This window comes from Ochlerotatus camptorhynchus, unplaced genomic scaffold, assembly GCF_037179485.1.
Source record: "Ochlerotatus camptorhynchus isolate MF236.1 unplaced genomic scaffold, CSIRO-AGI_Acam_v1.1 ptg000105l, whole genome shotgun sequence".
In the NCBI taxonomy this organism is placed as follows: domain Eukaryota; kingdom Metazoa; phylum Arthropoda; class Insecta; order Diptera; family Culicidae; genus Ochlerotatus; species Ochlerotatus camptorhynchus.
In genome coordinates, this window is record NW_027040595.1 from 3,195,592 (window position 1) to 3,214,886 (window position 19,295).

The 19,295-nt window shown below is 38.4% G+C and overlaps 1 protein-coding gene across 1 annotated transcript in view; it reads left to right on the forward strand.

The window, feature by feature from the left end:
• Window positions 1-750: 750 nt before the first annotated feature.
• The window catches only part of Cad74A (cadherin-74A), a 47,254-nt gene continuing 28,709 nt past the window's right edge, over window positions 751-19,295 (forward strand). Inside the window, exon 1 of the mRNA XM_065219519.1 lies at window positions 751-1,143. Within this exon, the coding sequence (XP_065075591.1) occupies window positions 933-1,143 (211 nt within the window). The 5' untranslated portion in view covers window positions 751-932. The remainder of the gene's footprint in view (window positions 1,144-19,295) is intronic.

The following is a 19,295-nucleotide window of genomic DNA, read 5'->3' on the forward strand; positions in this document are numbered from 1 at the left end:
AAAAACGGCAGTTTACCTGTTCGTGGTGGTTCGCTCTTAATTTTGTCTTTCTCTCAACGCGATTCGCAAGGTAAATGCGCTCAGCTCACCTCAAGCCAGCGGGGCACGATCCCACGAACTGGTGGACTCAATCTTCGAGGAACCTTTACCGCGGTAAGACGTTTGTTGGTCGCCGGTCCGTCCCAAGTGTCCATTCGAGTTGTGGGCCCTTGCTTCAGTGTGCAATAACCCACTGAGGATAGAAAGGAGAAAAGGAAGCAGAAGAAAACGATCTTTCGTCTGTTGGGTTCGAAGCTGGAAGATGAAAAGGTGAAAAGTGGCTTTCTTCGTTCGAGATGCCTTTGTAGGTTTTTTTTTTTTCATTTGTGCATTGCGTCGTCTGGAATGTGTTTGGAAATTTCGTGCTGGCCTAGTTTTGTCCCGGATTAGGATTTTACATCCGGATTGCTGTAGTGGTTTTGAAAATTGCTGTTGGAAAGGCATCGAAGAAATCTTTAGGCATCGAGAAAATTCTATCAGTCATGGTGATTTAAAAAAATCTCGCTTGTAATAGTTGAGATCGACGAATGAAGTTAACCGCAAAAAGTGGAGAGCAAAAAGAAGATTGTGCAACGTAACCGGGTTTCGCGCTGTCCAAGAACTGGTACTAGTGTTCGTGTTAGTGTATAGCCCAAGAGAGCCAATGTAAGCCTGGGCGAGTGTATAAGAAATTGATCCACGAATGGGCATGAAATGGCTTAGAGGGGTCACTCTGGTGGGTTAGCCAGTGGGAGTTTTTCTCACACGAAGATTGTTATACGAGAAAGTAAATCCGTGTATACCTCGCTCGTATTCTACATTGTAGAGGAGATAGGGGAAACCACAACTCTCAGTAGTGCATCTGGGAAACCATAAAATATAGTGTGTTCTCCAGTTCACTCATACGAGACACAATGGTAAGCCTGAAGGAAGTCTGCCGAAGAAGGAGGATGCTGATTCGTCGACTGGTTTTTGCCATCGCAACCGCTCTGCTGATTCTAGTCCAACCGGTTAAATGTCAAATCATCAACCGAACACCGCACTTCATACCAGGATCCGGAGACATGTCTCGCTTCAGTCTACCGGAAAACACTCCAGTTGGAAGTGTTGTCTATCAGCTGAGAGGTAGGTTCGAAACATTTCAGAAACTTGAAAAATCACTTTTGTTTTCACATAATACTCTGATCACACATAAGTTGGTTCAGAACTCACCTCGCACCTGCCTTACGCAGTTTGTTCCGGTTCGCTTGCTTGCTTGCATCGACAGCAAACGACCGAACTAGGGATAACGCTCTTTATTCATGGCATTTTCTTTCCGTCGCCGAAGCTCCGGTTTTTCAACTTTTGCTTCCCACATTGGCCGCACCGCCGCCTGTTCGAAGGAGTTGTTTCTTCTCAACCAGCTCCTACACCACTTGTGTGATCGCACTCACATGGTCGGCTGAGTACCGACCTTCAGAAAAGAATAGTGTATCTCGAGCGATCTATGCACAGCGATCCGTGGAACAAAGAGGTTTGGAAAAAAAATAACCAGCAATTGCATCAGGTGTGATTGCCATCGTGAGCTGTCGAAGCTTGTTAAGCAACTTTCCTCAAGCGTGAATCACTCTTCACGAGGAGACAAAAGGAGACAGTCAGGTGATGAAAAATTTGTGTTTTTTAAATCATGGGGATGATATCGGTCAGGTGTCAGATAACGGTCACAGTGAGAAAAAAAAAAATTGTTGCTGTAATTCATGGATTCTGCCGAAACGTGTCCTACTTATAGTTTATGACAACATATGATAGTCCTTGAAATCTAAAACGTGAAACAGATAGGCCATAATCTTGTTGATATTGTACCTCACGTTCCAACTAAACTCAAACAAAGTCAATGATGTGATGTTACCTTCGTTCTAATTTGCTCTAATGTTGAGCTCAAGTTTTACAACTAGAGAAGTGTGCCAGATTTTGGCCCTTTTAGTCCTCTTATTGGCGCTATCTTAAATTTCATACTTTTTCATTCTTTAAAAAATTTATTCCGATACAAAATTAGAACATATGTTACCATATAGATACACTGACCCCACAATTATGGATCACTTCCATTTGATTAACACGCTGTACAGACTGATCCATATTTTTCTTAAGCTGATCCATAATTGTGGGGTCAATGTATATCTACGCAAATAAAAACATGAAAACATATATCAAATTTGATTGAGGCCCTAGACCAAAACCTGCAGCACTAGCGTTAGCATTACCGTTGTTACGGTATACTTCGTAGATTGGATACTAGTGACACTCACGTCTCTTTTGAAATTTTTAGTCAATCTGCGTTCAGCAATAGCTGGGGAGTAACCATTGATTCCAATTTAAACAAGCATACCAAATGCATGACTGTCACTCTTCCCGACCACGCCCATCTTTACCGTAACTAGGGACAGGGAAGAAAATGTTAATGTCAACGAGCATTCGACTCTGCACACCTTAATTCGTGTCGAGTTATTGACCTGTGCCAAGCGCTGTGCCAAGCGTTGGGCCTAGCGCTGTGCCGAACGTGCCTTGCAGGTGTTCAGGGTCTTCCTTTTCTATGTCACAGAATCGACACACCTCTTAAAGTTTTCGTATTAACTTCAAGTGATATTTACATGGACAATTTCCTGTTATCAAACCAGCGGCGCCGGTGGTGTAGTGGTAAGCGTGATTACCTCTAACCCCAGCAGGCCTGGGTTCAATCCCAGTAAGCGCCGCCGGGATATTCTGAGGCATTAACATCTCAGATCACGCCTTCCTTCGCAAGGGAAGTAAAGCAGTTGGTCCCCGGTGCATGAGTTGGTGGGTCGATAAGTAGGGTCCAGGTGTGGGCGCTGCCTCCCTGGCGTCGGCAGCATTGATGCTCAGCACGGAAAACAAGATCGACGGAAAATAATCCAAAGAAAAAAGGATAGATCTCTCCATGATAATTCCATAATTCTTTTTTTTTTTTTGTTCATTAATTTATTTGATAAGGCTCAACCGAATTAACTTTACAGAGCCGAGGATTCTTGGTAACTATACAATACATCTTAAAAATATAGTCAAAAGGTACAACACAATAAACACTTTATCTTCCGCTATCCAAAAAGCCTCCTCCATCAGAACTGGAGCCGCTTCCAGTAGTTTCATTGTATGGCAAATTGTTGTACGCCAACGAGGGTCAGAGCGCGTCCATTGCAGCAATGGACGCAAAACGTGGTCAGCACTCACACACTCATCACGAAACGGTTGCTTTCCAAAGTCGACGACGCATCGACCGAAAGAACTGCTGATGAAGAACAATGAGGAGGACCACACAATGGTTGCTGCCGAGAAAACAGACGATCGCGTAGCACACATCGAGAGTGGTCTGCTTTTGTCGACAGCCGAGTGAACACTGATTCCATAATTCTGTTAGTCATTGAAATGTTCGGAATCATGAACTGAATCATGAATCATCGACTGCCTAGCAATGTACACAGTGTTGGTAAAATATCAAAAAATCAAATCTCACCAATGCCCAAGACACGATTGATTTGCGTAGACAAAAATCAACAAGCATATAGCTGCGGTTGATTTTGCAAGCTGTGATATCGCAGCTCAGATTATCAAACTAACAAATATGACCAGCTGCAAATCTCAACAAACTGTGGTGAGATTGAGTTTAATGATTTTTGCTTACACCCGAATGCAACCGAAACTTCCATAACAGCTGGCAGCAGTCACTTCGTGTGTGCCATCGGTGAACAGTAAAAAGAGATAGCAAACTATACTTTCTCTTTCTAAGAAAACGATGAGCAACGGAATCATTTTTGTGCCTAGTTAACTCTCCGCTTGATTTTTGAACGTTGTGAATAGCCTCGCAAAATCAAAGGAGCTTTTAATATCAATATCAAGCATGATATTTTGTTACAATATCACCAAAACTGAATAGAAGTGTTGCTCCAGTTGGTCTCCACTTTCATTTTTTTTTCCATATCTTGATCCCTATTTTAAGAGAACAAGCAGAAACTCCACAGGAGTGTTCTGGTCCTATGAATTGTTGAGATGGTTCTAGCCTGGCTAACGTGTCGGGTTTTTCATTCACAGTGGCCAGGAACCCAATATAGGTTCACTTGGTTTCTACAAGCCAAGTTTCTGAAGTGAAATTGCACATTCCCATTCAGCCAAGTTTCTGAAGTGAAATTCCATATAGTCAAGTTTCTGAAGTGAAATTGCACATTCCCATACGGGTTTTGAATTGTATGCTGCTGATTTTAAAGCATTTAATGCTGCTTGACAAAATGCAGATATTCTAATGTTTATAATTTCTGGGCAAGCCTATTACAGAGCATTCAAGACTTGCTTGAATTCCTGCTTGGAACACGGATGGTCAGTAACCCATATTTATTGAGATCCACATTTTGAAAAAAAAATCATGTAAATTTAGGTGCTCTGAGACTGACATATGCGAGCGTCAATTTTGACATAAAATAGATACATAACAGACGCGAAATTCAACTCAATCAAACGTACTTTCCGTCGAGTAACGAACTTTTCAGTCTAGGAGCACTTAATTTTACATGAAATATATGTTTACGTCTGATCCTTTATGTCAAAGATGGATTCCGTCACGGTAAAATTAGTTATTTCTAAGTGTGTATCTATCCTTGCTCCCACACGATTGTTCAATCTTGATCCGTCTGTATAAAAAACAGTTGAACCTGGACGGATGTTTGGTCCCCCACTTTCCCAAACATTACGATCAAATTCTGTTGCATTGTATAACCAATCGAAATGGTATTGTTTTTTCATCAAGTCTTAATTTTTTAATACAAGAGAATCAATATCAAATATTTTTAGAATACTAAGGTGTAAGATCACTTTCAAGGTAGTAATTTGTCCGTTGAACCCTTAAAGTGCTTCTTTCAGCTTCTAATTGGATAAATTAATGCAACGGAAGCTGATAAAGTAGAGCATCTAGTGCCATACTCGGTATACTGTTCATTGTATCAGTTAGTGAGAGAGAAGCAAGTATTTGCAGTCTCCCCACAAATTGGTGCTGGTCAGACTCAACGCTTACACTTCGCTGGATCCAGGCACCACCCAATACTTGGCAGACTTGCATCGGAAATAGAATGTCTGAAATTCAACAACTAACACACGGCCACCACTGGAATCATGTTAAAGGAATTGACAACCCAGCGGACCTTGTTTCACGCGGAATGCTTCCTAAAGAATTTGTCGCTAACACTATCTAGTGCTATGACCCACGATGACTTCCGAAAGAGGAAGATAATTGGCTTTAACAGCCGACAGGTACTCCACCAGAAGATCTACTAGAACGGCGAAAAACAGCACTTGTGGTACAGCAATCACCGGAGCATCCCTTTTTGTTTCATCGGTACTCATCCTTGTGGCGTTTAGTTCGCATCACCGCTTTTGGTCTTTCGTTTTGTGAATCGTTGTCGTCGCAAACCTAATATCTATCCTCGCCTATTCGCCGCAGTAGGGGAACACGTCAAGAAAATGCTTACGAAGATTGCACAGCAGGAGATGTTCGCCGAAGATCTGAAAGAACTTGCAAAAACTCGATCCGTTTCTAACAAATCATCACTGAGACTACTGTGTCCCTTCCTAGCTTTCACCAAAACCCTGTCCCTGTCACTGGTCAACTACCAAAGCCTCACACCGTAACGAGCAGAGTCTTCACCGTAGTCGGAGTGGACTACTTCGGACCGGTCTACGTGAAACCAGCACACCGACTAGCAGCGCCACATAAAGCATACATAGCCGTCCACCTTGGATTGGTATGTGACCTTTCAACGAAGGCCTTTCTTGCAGCTTTGCATCGCTTCATCTTCATCATACACATTTTCAAGGAGCGAACAACACTTTAGCCGAGCTGTACCGTCTTTTCGAAAATAAACGCATCAGAGAAGCAATCGTCAATGAATGCAGCATGCACCGGATCCAGTTGCACTCCATTTCTTCAAGATTACCTTCTTTCGTTGGCCTACGGGAAGTGGCTGTGAAGACAGCAAAAACGCTTGGTAACATCAAGCTTTCCTTCGAGGACGACGGGACTGTGCGTGCCCAAGTCGAGGCAAATATGAACAGTCGGCCTCTGACGTCATTATCAAGCGATCCTACTGAGCTAGATGTCCTCTATCTCCGGCATTTCCTCATCGGAACGTCGGTTCTCAGCCTTCCGGAGCCGAACTATATAAACATTTCCACCAATCGGCTGAATCACTATCAACAACTGAAGAAATTGATCCAGCAACACTGGGACCGGTAAAGGAAGTAATACCAACAATCAATACGAAACTATCAATTTTACATTGGCTCATCACTTGACTATCCTATTGGTCCCAAGCAAATAGATTAACGTACCCCATTCTAGTCGAAATTCTAGCACTACACTATGATTGTTTTGATTCGCTATGAGGGGTTCGTGGATTTTCCTATGTTTCGATTAGCTTGGGAACGAAAATAGTACCAGAGCTGAGCCAAAAAGTTGAGCACGTTTCTTCGGCACCTTCTGGTCTTAGTTACCTCTATGGTAATACCTTACGGAATTCAATCATCAGCGCGAAAAATCCTCATCTCTGATGGAAATCCAGTTCGGGCAAATTCCTCTTGTCCAGGAGGAAGGAAAAGCATTAGTCTCTTGGCCCCCCGCACGCATCGTACACATTCATCCTGGATCAGGCGGAGTAGTAAGGGTCGAGACTTTGCGAACTTCCAGTGGAGTGTACAAACGTAATGTGTTCCGAATTTTTCCTCTTCTTTTCGGCCAGCAACCAACCACCGAACTGAACGACACTCCAGGAACCTGAGCAGCTGAAAAGGTAGAAGATTTAGTATTAAATAGTTGAAAATTCCGTTCCATTGTTGCGATTGTTGTTTTGTTCATTTCGGGCACACCATTATTGTAATGTTTATGTAAATTTGAGCTGTCAAATTTAGGTGGCCGGTAAAACAACACTATAAGGAAATTTTAAAATATATTTTTTCGAAAAAAAAAACGGCTTAGTGCTTGTAAACAGTACCACTGAACTGTCAAAAAGGTTCAGCCGATTAACACTGAGTTCATTCGTGACGTCACGCTGCAGAACCTAATAGCAACCGGTGGAAACTAACGATTTTAAATTGGCTCACTACTTGACTAGCCTATTAGCATAGAGGTAACTCTAAGACTAGAAGGTCCCGATATAACGTGCTCAACTTTTTGGCTCAGCTCTGGTACTCTCTTCGGTCCCAAGCTAATCGATTCACCCCTCGAAACATAAGAAAAACCAATAACACCTCATTTTTTCTGTCAAATTTTCATAGCGAATCAAAACAAACATTGCGTAGTACTATAATTTCGACTAGAATGGGGTACGTTAATCGTTTGCTTGGGACCAATAGGCTAGTCAAGTAGTGAGCCAATTTAAAATCGTTACTTTCGTATTGATTGTTGCTATTAGTCCCAAGCACATCGATTAACGTACCCCATTCTAGTCAACATTCTAGATTAGCTTGGGACCGAAGAGAGTACCAGAGCTGAGCCAAAAAGTTGAGCACGTTATTTCGGGATCTTCTAGTCTTAGAGTTACCTCTATGAAAGGGGTACGTTAATCGATTTACTTGAGACCAATAGCCTAGTCAAGTAGTGAGCCAATTTAAAATCGTAAGTTTCCACCGGTTGGTAGTAGGGTAGGCGTAGCATAAAAGCTGTAGTGTAACTTGCGCTGAACAACCGCTGTATTATAGGAAAGTTCACGAAAGGTACCGACCGTACCGAACTTATAAGAAGTGGTCGTATCCTCTCGATATTGCCGACTGTAATAACAAAAGATATCTCACTCATTTGTACCAACAAACTGAATGCAACTGAACATCTGAAAATTGTAAACAACGTAAAATATCGTCAAAAGGTGACCCAAAATTAACATGGCCAATAGGGGTGCATTTACCCTTGTTAGTGTTATAAATGTAATATTAATCGTTCAATAAATTGTTTGCCTAAATGTAATAAGTGTGTTAAGCGAATACAGTGGTTGTAAGTTATACGAAAGACTATGTGTGATTTTGTGTAATAATCGACTGTTGGAAAAGAAATTTCCCTTCAAAGAACTTTTGTATCGAAGAACACAACCTGCTTATCTGCTAAAGGGAGAGCTCAATTCTATCACCTGAAAGGTGTATTGCGTGACAAATTTTGTGTAAGAACGTTATTTCCGGAGTCCATAACAACATGCATTGTTTTAAAGGACACTAAACTCAAGGACTTTACCTCGGATTTGTTTAATTCTCTCGAGCTAATATCTAATTTGATATATAGGGGAAATGGATATAATGTCGGCCTAAGTGGCCCTAATCTGGGCACATGCATAAATTCAGCAATCGATTAAATTTTCAATAGCACCCAAAAATATCCATAAGTACCGTCCCAATGACGCGTTCATCTAGATAAAATTGATAAATAGCAGATTTTTAGCGATGGGCCAAATTTAAATCCATAGGCCAACATTAGAGCAATTTCCCCTACATTCCTAAATGTACATTTTTCTAAAATTTGACAGAAAACGAAAAAAAGCTTTGAATATTAATTTTTACACGAATCCTACGATCACTTCTTCTTCTTCTTATTCACATTTCAAACTTATTGCTTAGTGCATATTAGCTTATTGTGTGGTCTCAACTTAGTGTTAGAAGTGAATTCACTTCCACAGTTATTAATTGAGAGCTTTCGATGCCAATATCAATGCATGAATTGGTATATTGTGTGGCAAGCACAATGAGACTCTATGCCCAGGGAAGTCAAGAAAGATTTCAATCCGAAAGATTCCCTCCACTGAACCGGGAATCGAATCCGCCGCCTCCACCGAAATCGCCGAACTCATATATCCCGTTTAAGCCTGTGTGTAAACATTGGGGGATTCCCCAACTGTCCCCTAACTGAGTTTTCAACTTCTTATCAATCTGAACAAATATTCAAACGAAACATCACCCTTTCAATAATTTATAATCGATTCTTCTTATTCACAGCTTTGAGCTGTGAATTTATACTTTTTGAATGAAGTTATAAAGGAATTCCATGTTGACTAAAAAAAAGTCGAAGGGAGTGAAAACATACGAGGTGCTCTCAAAATTATATTCGTTCAAAAATCTGACGCAAATGTCAACAAAACATGATCTTTCGTCTAGACGAAACTTCTCCCCTACATATCAAATAATCAAATAATTTAACTCGATATCTCTTAACACCCGTGATTTTGACGGTTTTATTTTTTATAAGCGTCCTTTTAAAAATCCAATTACTCAGCATGCGACAAATACACACAAATTTTAAAGGAAGCATTTGAAAGCATTACAAAACAAAGTAATAGATATTTCAAAATGACTTTTCTTAAAGATAAACGTTAATAACTCGTGATAGTCGTGATCGCTAAAAGATATCAATTCACTTTATCCATCAAAAATAGTAAGAGTTACCTCCAAGTGAGCTTCACTAGCAAGTTTAATTTTAAAAAAATCTTCACCACAGCAGCTTGAAATTAATTCAGCTACAATTTTCCAAAGAACTTGTGTCTTTATATTAAAAAAAATAAGAACATTAGGTTTTGGATATCAATTAAACTAAGAACCATAAAATTACATCGACCATAAAAAGGAGCTTTCTGAGCAAATAAAATGTGCGGGAATCGTGATGAAAGAAAGAAAGTGGGGTAATTTTTTCTCGTTTTCTCGTCACATAATTAAGGCACAGCTCCACAGAACAGAAGGGAAACAGCAAAGAAATCAGCGAAGCAAAAAGTGGCAAAAGTTTCTATTTAGCAAGCGTTGCGTTTCAAAGGGGCTTTCTATAGAAATAAATGAGCACTCACATTATCAAGGGATCCTGCCTATGTTAACTACAGGTAAAAGGTTGCCTTTCACCGCAAAGTACGCTTGAATTCGTGAATGGCAACTTCTCCACTTTTGGATCTGAAGTACTCATTTTTTTTTCTGTGACAAGCTCCTCAATTGTTCAGCCATTTGGATCATATCGAATATTTAAAGCCCAAAAAATGTAGCAACGAATTTACCTGCAACTTCATCTTTATTAACTTGTTTTGGGGCCTCCCTTAGCTCAGTCGGTTAAGGTGCAGCTACAAAGCAAGACCATGTTCGATTCCCGGTCCGGTCGAGGAATTTGTCGGGCTGGAAAATTTCTCGACTTCCCTGGGCATAGAGTATGATTGTACTTGCCACACAATTATACTAATGCAAAAATGGTACAGGCATCGAAAGCTCTCAATTAATAACTGTGGAAGTGCATCTAGAACACTAAGTTGAGAGCAGGCAATAAGCTTGAAATGCGAAGAAGAAGAAGAAGAAGAAGAAGAAGAAGAAGAAGAAGAAGAAGAACTTTATCTTTTTAGATGGTGTGACCAATTCCATTCTGCTTGGATAGCCTATTCACTAATTATTGTGGCAATTGGATCTCGTTTCATATATTCGGTGTGAGCCAAAGCTCCCTAACTCGATCTAATTTGCCATTAGAACAAATCAAGAAGCGAAGTAGGTAATAACGTGCAAAATGAATACAAGCAATCTAGCGGTTGTTAGCTATTGTAAAAGCAAGCCAGCAACTCCCGCTCGTAATTCAGGTGCGAATAATGGAAAAATGAAAGATTTCATGCTAAACGAAGCGCATGCACACCTGCGAAGGCACATGAGAGAAGGCTTGAGAAACACCACAAAGTTCCGCGCCCTCGAAGGCCATCGAGATGTGGCGCACTGATATTTTGGGGAGCCCATATGTTACCTTCATCAAAACCCATGATGTGCCAGCACACGCAAGGTAGTTGGTTGAATGATACCGAGAAACATATTTTACGACGTAGACCACATAAAGCACGAATAAAAGCAAACCGAAATGTTTACACTTAGTTGCATGAGGTGTGTGCGGTGTGACTGCAAAACGTGGTCATGGCGCGGCTGGCAGATGGACTGCTCATACAATGTTTGAATGCGTAGCATTAGAGAAGATATTTGTTAAATCAGATAGTTTAGCGCAATGAACCCAGTGTGTAACGGTAGATTATGGGTTTTTATATATAGAGTTTGTTTATTTGTCAAGGCTCATTCGCAGTACCTTCACGGAGCCGGAATTCAGCGTTTGTTTAACAAAATTTCATGAAACTAAAGTTAGTAGAGCGGGGGCCGATTACTCGCGGCTTGCTTGGTTAGGGGTGACAATTGAAAAACAGGAGGAAGGAGGCGAGGATGGTGGAGTCCATACGAGCTCGACGAGTACGAGCATTACGAGTTCATTTGATCGCTTCCTCGTGTTGCCTTTAAAGGAATCTATGACAAAAGTTCGATGGTCAATAGGTCGAAGGAACAAAAGATCAAATCAACAAAAAAGCAATAGGACTAAATGTCGAAGGAACAAAATTACAAAGGAATAAAAGGTCGAAGGATTTATATGTAACCGTAATACGGGGTAGCTTTGATAGTTTGTTTTTAAGTATATTCTTCATATTTTTAGAACCATTAATGTTTTTTTCAAATATTATTGTGTTAAAACAAGTACTGAGGATCGTAAATTAAATTCGTAAGCAATATGTTTAACACAAATTATTGCTTTTGCACTATTTTTTTTTGTCTTGGGACCAATCATTAGTTTTTTGTTTTGGGGTTACTTTGATACTTTGATGCAGTGCTGGAAAATATAATTGTCAATGAACAATTCCACGCGATATTTACAGAGGAGGCTCTGTCACTATCATAAGTCGAAAATGCAGCGACAGAGATGTTCGCTAAATTCTCATCGATTTTTTTGTCATGACAGAACATGATAGTGTTGTTAACAATGTAATAACGAGCTCGTTTATTAATAAATATGTTACTTGTGCTGCAGAATTTTTAAAATCTTTTCACTCTCACGATAACATACTATTGCTTGTGGCAATCCATCTAAATTTACTAGTAATTTGGTTTCCAAAAAATATGAGAATTAATCTCATGAGAGCTTCGTCATTTAAAATGACAGGAATGCTCATGACATATAGCTTTGTCTCATGATAGTGATAGGACCTGTTTTGTCATTCTCACATGACGGACATGATATTTACCAGCACTGCTTTGATGATACTCGTTGAATGTAGAAAAACATGCGTGAATTCCAAACAATTGAGTTCAAGAAATATGAAACTTTGAATGCGTATATAATCAGAAATATCATAAGCAATAAGAAGCCAGCATTGAATTTGTGATGGCTATATCGGAAATATATTTATATACATTTAATATATAATATATTTTAGATTTTTGGAAAATATGTTCAACATAGGGGAAATGGCTCTAATGTTGGCCTATAGATCTAAGATTGGGCCCATTGCTAAAAATATGCTATTAACCAATTTTATCTAGATGAAAATTTAGTCTATTTCTGAATTTATGTATGGGCCCAAATTCGGGGCATTAAGGCCGACATTACATCCATTTCCCCTACTATACAAAAACTCTATACTCTAGAAAAACTCTAGAGTAAATTGAGTTAATATATTCTACTATCAAAGTTACCCGCATTATCAAAGATACCCCGTTTTACGGTACAAAGAGATATCAAACTTATCCAAGTACCTACAGTGTGAGGAAATACAACATACATATTTTTCGAACTGTGTTACTCATAAGCAATACGATGGATCAAAACGAGATATTGAAGACAGTTAAAAATAACTACAGGTACAATTGAAATCGTCATATATTATGCATGATTAAATATAAATATTAAAACTTAAGTTGTGGTTCTTTTTCGCTCAAAGAACTATCAGAGATACATTTTTGATCATTTTCAGTTGGATATGGCATCAGATTTTGCTAAAAAGCTGCTCAAGTTGGAAATATGGAGTCAATTCTAAGAGGGCTTAATGGATTTTTAGCATTACCAGTTAGATTGTTAATCTTTAATTTTATCTATCAAATAACTATTCATGTTTGAAAAAAGGAGTCAACTCCAAGAAAGTTCAATGTATTTTTAGCACTATCAGTTGTATTCAGAGATGTAAGATTTTTCTTTCAGAAGTCTGTGAAAAATGTCTGTGAATTTCAGAAATGTCTGCAATTGGGCAGCAAATCATATGGGTGGTCATGAAATGGTTGCAAAATTTGAAAATCATGTTCGAACAAAAAAGACCTGCTTTTAAAGAACCTACACATACACAACAAAAAAATAAATTTTAATATTACATCTTGCACTTCAATCATGTCTAAAATCTCATGTAAGTTTCACAAAAATAAACAAATGCAGTAAAAGCAGCGTAATGTCAGTTCATGTACTGTATTAATGATAATTTTGTCCTTTTTGACAAGTAATATTACACCATATTTTCAACATGATTGCAGTGCATCCACATGTAAAGTTCAAAAATGAGTAAATTTTTCGTCGATTTTTGTCATATTCGAAAATATTTATGAGGCTTTAATTAAAATTTTACTCTGTCTACGGCACGAATGGCATATAACAATATACCCATCTCAACGGGATCGGAAAATGTTTCTGTATGTGTGTATGTATGTATGTATGTATGTATGTATGTATGTATGTATGTATGTATGTATGTATGTATGTATGTATGTATGTATGTATGTATGTATGTATGTATGTATGTATGTATGTATGTATGTATGTATGTAAGCTCATAACTCACTCAATTTTCGCAGATATGTTTGAGAAAATTTGAGTGGAACAAGTTCCATATGATGTGTTTTAAATCCCCATAGATCGCTATTGATTTTTTTCACGATCGAAATTATAGTTCCGAAGTTATGAACAAGAATGTGAATTCCAGATTCCACTAGGGAATTCGCAAAAGATTGATTTATCAAAAACTCATCTTGCGACCCCTCAAATCACATTTGAATTTTACTATACGGTCAATGGTGGACATATTCAGACCCAATGATCACAATGGCCTCTTTCAGATGTGCTGGATACCCCCGGGAAGTGGACAGATTCTGACATGCGCCAAATTGCATCGTATCAAGATGTAAAACAGTGTAACCAAATGAATTTAAAAATTTTCCCTTGGTAACAAAATTCTGTAAATATCTGTGAAAAAACTAAAAAGTATGTAAATGTCTGTAACGAAAAAAAAAACGTCTGTGAAAAATATAAAAGTCAGTAAATTCACAGACATGTTCGTAAATCTGGCATCTCTGGTTAAATTGTTCAGTTCTGCTTATTTTTGAAAGAATAAGTCAACTCCAAGAAACGACGTAATCTATCAAATAACCGCTCATATTTGAAATAAGGTGTCAACTCTAAGAAGGCTTGATAGATTTTGAACACTATCAGTTGGATTGTTCATTTGATTTTATCTATCAAAAACCGCTTATGATTTGAAGGAATCAACTCCAAGAAACGCAGCAATCTATCAAAATAGGCTCATGTTTGAAAGGAGGAGACAACTCTAGGGCTTAATGGATTTTGAGCATTACCAGTTGAATTGTTCATTAAATTATATCTATCAAGGAAATGCTCATGTTTGAAAGCAGGTGCCAAGTAAACATAAGCACGTTATTTCGCCTTTTTGGCTATACACGGGTCTCATCAGAACTTACAAACACTGGCATTGCCGTTCTTCAGCTCCAAGAGGGAGAAATAACAAAATGACGTACCGGATTTATTGATCAAATCGCGCGAATTTGTATCCCTTTAATGTTTTAATGTTTCGGAAAACTTTCCCTTTGACCTATTGGTCCTAGTATTTTTGTTCCTTTGACCTTTTGTCCTATTTGATTTTTTGTTAATTCGACCTTTTGTCTCTTCGACCTTTTTTTCCTTTTGTCCTAAAACCATTAAAGACAAAGGGACTACCCTCACCGACCCCAGAGTCAAAACACTGATCAAATTTTATTTCAAGATAAATTATTTGCATTTTACATCACAATTGGGTTCTTTAATTTTGAAAAATGTATCATTTTTTATACATCATCTGAAAGAGCTTCGTTTTCTGAGCACAGCGATATTTTTTTTTTTCGAAACCACACACTTTTATCTCGATTTTTAAATCCAGATTTAAAGCAAAATAATAACTTCACTGTTTGACACTAAACTGACAAACTGACAGCTCGCTCCCATACAAAGTGACACCGAGGGGCGCTAATAAGGTGATTTTTGTTAATGTAATCGTACTTATTTAAAATAGTTCTAGTTTACCAAAATTGATGAAATTTTGGGTTATGGTTCCATTTTTAATGCAGATTACGAATATGCATTTACCCCAATACCCTTAAAGAACCCAATTGAATTGAATAGTGTTTTGAGTTTTATCCCACTATTACATGAGTTTGGTTCTGCGAGATTATGAAACTTATAAACAAATGTTTCAAATCCTGTTCCAACAATTCAAATCACCCCTGCAGGCCTGGGTTCAATCCCAGTCAGCGTCGCCGGGATATTCTGAGGCATAACATCTCTGATCACCCACGATCTTCTGCTCAAGTGGCAGCCGCCAAGCTAACCGAGTTCAGTGGCACTGGTGGTGTAGTGGTAAGCGTGATTCCCTCTCACCCCAAAAGGCCTGGGTTCAATCGCAGTCGGCGCAGCCGGGATTTTCTGAGAAATAAAATCTCTGATCACGGCTTCCTTCGGAAGTAAAGCCGTTGGTCCCCGGTTCATGAGTTGATGGGTCGATAGGTAGGGTCCTGGTGTGGGAGCTGCCTCCCTGGCATCGCTAGCATTGGTGCTCAGCACGGAAAACTAGAACGACGGAAAACAAATCAAGGAAAAGAACGATTCAAATTCACTTTAAGGTGTACATTTAATTTTGGACTGGTAGAAAGATTCTTCGTATAATTGCATACATTTATTTTGATTGTTAAATTGTGCAATTGATTTATTATTATATTTGTAAATTATGACGCAGTGGTGAATGTCCCGTCCCCTTCATTAGTTGACAAATTAAATTGTCCATGTTCAAAACTCAAGGTATTTTTACAGGTCGAAATTTCGAAAGTTTTCATAGTACATCTCATTTTTTTTTATTAAATTTTGAGTAACAAAATCATACAAATTTTCAAATATATTTACACACTTAGAAATAACTAATTTTACACGTGACAGAATCTATCTTTGACACAAAGGATCAGACGTAAATAAATATTTCATGTAAAATTAAGTGCTTCGAGACTGAAAAGTTTGTTACTCTACGAAAAGTACGTTTTATTGAGTTGAATTTTGTGTCTGATATGTCTCTATTTTATGTCAAAATTGACGCTCGTATATGTCAATCTCATAGCATCTAAATTTACATTATTTTTTTTCTATGTGTGTATGTTGAAAGCTATTGAGACAAGAAAAAAATGAGCTTAAGATTTTTCGACTTTTTCCAAAAAACCTCCAACAACAACAAAAGAAAAAAAAAATCAATCTTGAACATCCTATATTTTATAAAATTAAGATTCCGATTTAAGTTCTCGTGGCTCATGGACTTTAAGTTCTCGTGACTCATGGACAAATTTGCAGAATATTTAAGAATATGTCTATGAAGATTTCACATAAATTCACATAACGACAGCCTGGCAGGGTCTGAACCAGCTGGCCCCGTTACACCAACGAAGTGCCACTACAGGACATAAAGCGATGGATAGTTAGCTAAATGTGGGAAGCCTGGGAATCAGAGTGGTACCAATCCCAATCCCTCTTCATCCGAAGAATCAAAGGAACGACGAGCAAGTGGACGGATATGTCGAAACTACGCGACCAGAAGGTGGTTTCACGTCTTAGGACAGGCCATACAAGGATCTCACATAGTTTTGGTGGGACGCAGTTTGACAGAATGTGCTACGTTTGCGGAAGCACTGCATCGGTGGAACACCTCCTATGCCTGTGTCCGCAATACCAACATCTACGGGAGCAATACGCACTTCCTAACAGCATTAGGGACATACTGCGCGACGAACCTTCCACTTTAGTAACAGCTATTTATTTCCTCAAGTACGCTGGGCTATACAACAACATTTAGGTCCTTTTAACTTTCTCTTGGCTGACGAGAAGTCTCTGCCGGACGGGGGATTACCCCTCCTACGGTGGAGCTCCGATCTCTTTCAAAACCCTAGCTAACTTTGATGTACCAAATTGCATTTTTTTTTTGTTGCCTGTATTGTTAGTCTTTTAATGGAATCTGTTTTAACGGCTAAAAATCTCTCTTATAAAGACAAAAAAAAATATTAATTTTGAGAACAATATAAAATAATTCTGACTAGAATTTAAAGTAAATTCTGATGAAAATTCTAGACAAATTTATAATTCCAATTTGATTTTGAGGAAAAAGTAAAGGAAAATAATTCTAATGGTTTTTCCAATAAAATGTAGAAAAGAGTTCCAAATGAATTAATCATATTGTCTAGTAGTTTTAAGACGACTTTCTACCTTCGCAACCCAACATCTGTCGGTGTGGAAACGTCTGGTCGAACTCCAAACGAATCTAGAACCACACTACCATTCATACTGGCGACATTGCTCTGATGAGACAACGAAACCCTACCCCCAAGCTCCTCCCCTTTTCCTATCCTTCGACAATGTACCTCTCTTACCTCTGGTAAGCCGCAAGTATTCGGCCCAACTCCTACTAGACATAGAACTAAGTGAATTTTGTTACAAACAAAGAACAATGAATTATCGGCTCCGTAAAGCTAACGCGATTGAGCCTTACAAATAAACGAACTAGATAAAAAAATGAGTCGCGACCCATTAGTGGGTCATGGGCTGCTCTATGGTGGATCGTGAAAATTCAAACAATCTAGTCAGAAGCATTCAAATTTTCTTATGCTCTTAACAGATTTGATCTTCTCTAAATATATAGGCGCTTTAAAATCATTCAAGAATTGCAATGCCATTTTGCAATCAAAAGGTTTATTATGGCGTTTTCAGGACTGTTCTACACACTTAGAAAAAATCATATAAAATTAGGTGCGCTGAGAGTGACATATTACGAGCGTCAATTCTAACAAAAAATTGAGTCATAACCAGGCATGGAAAATCATTTACATTCATTTCATACATTCATTTACATTCATTTGCCTCTATCTTTTTTCATCAACAGCATTCTGCAAAATTATGTATAGAGTTTTTGTAGGTTTTTGCACGAAATGAATGCAAATGATTTTCGATGCCTGGTCATAACAGACTTTTCGTCCAGCAACGGATTTTTAAGTCTCGGAGCACTTAATATTACATGACATGTTTGTCTACGTCTCATCTTTTATGCCAAAGAGGATTCCATCACGTGTAAAATAAGTTATTTCTTAGTGTGTATCATTTAATTTCAGGGCTATTTGGAAAGTTTAAATTTGACTTATCCAGTTTGAAGATGATTATGAGAGATTATTCAATGTCATTCTAAACTTCTTGGGTGTTTTTTAAGCTATACTACACACTTAGAAATAATCATGTAAATTTAGGTGCTCTGAGAGTGACATTTACGAGCGTCAATTTTGACATAAATTTAAGTCATAAAAGACGCGAAACATAGCTTAATCAAACGTAGTTTTCATCGAGCAACGAACTTATCAGTCTCGGAGGATTTAATATTACATGACATGTTTGTTTACGTCTCATCTTTTATGTCAAAGACGGATTCCGTCACGTGTAAAATAAGTTATTTCTAAGTGTGTAGTTCATTTGAGCGAGATAAAGCCATTTTGGTAGTTATTGACTGATTTAACGACTGTGAGGCCATTTTGGCGTTTTTTTCTTTTTGATGTTATTTTGAAATTTTTCATATTATTTTGTGAGCTATCAAAACGATAATGAGGCTTTTTTTTAACCACTTTTAGTTTCAATACTACTCTGTTGTAATGTGGCTACTCATGCGCTTCCATAATCCTTGTGTTTATCGACCAATTTTCACATTATTCTAGGCCGTTTTTGGACTGATTTAGCGTTCTAGCGCAATTTTGTCGTTTTTACGCGTTTATCTTGGACGCATCGATGCTATTTTGTTTTTGGATTTCTGGCTTTTTCTGGCATTTTAAAAACCATATGGGATTGTTAAGGTCATTTTTACCTTGCAACATCTACATACAGTATTGGTGGGTCGCGAGCATATGAAACTTTTTAAAGTGGGTCGCAGTCAACAAAAGTTTGAGAAACACTGTCCTAGAAGAAAACATACATCACAATATTATTCCAAGGGCAAAGTTCGAGTAGTAGGAAACGTAATTTTGAACTGTTCAAGTTATGTGATCCATTCCGAAAAGTGTTCGTAGGAATCGAACTCTGCATATAGATCTAAAGAAATTCTCCGGAAAAG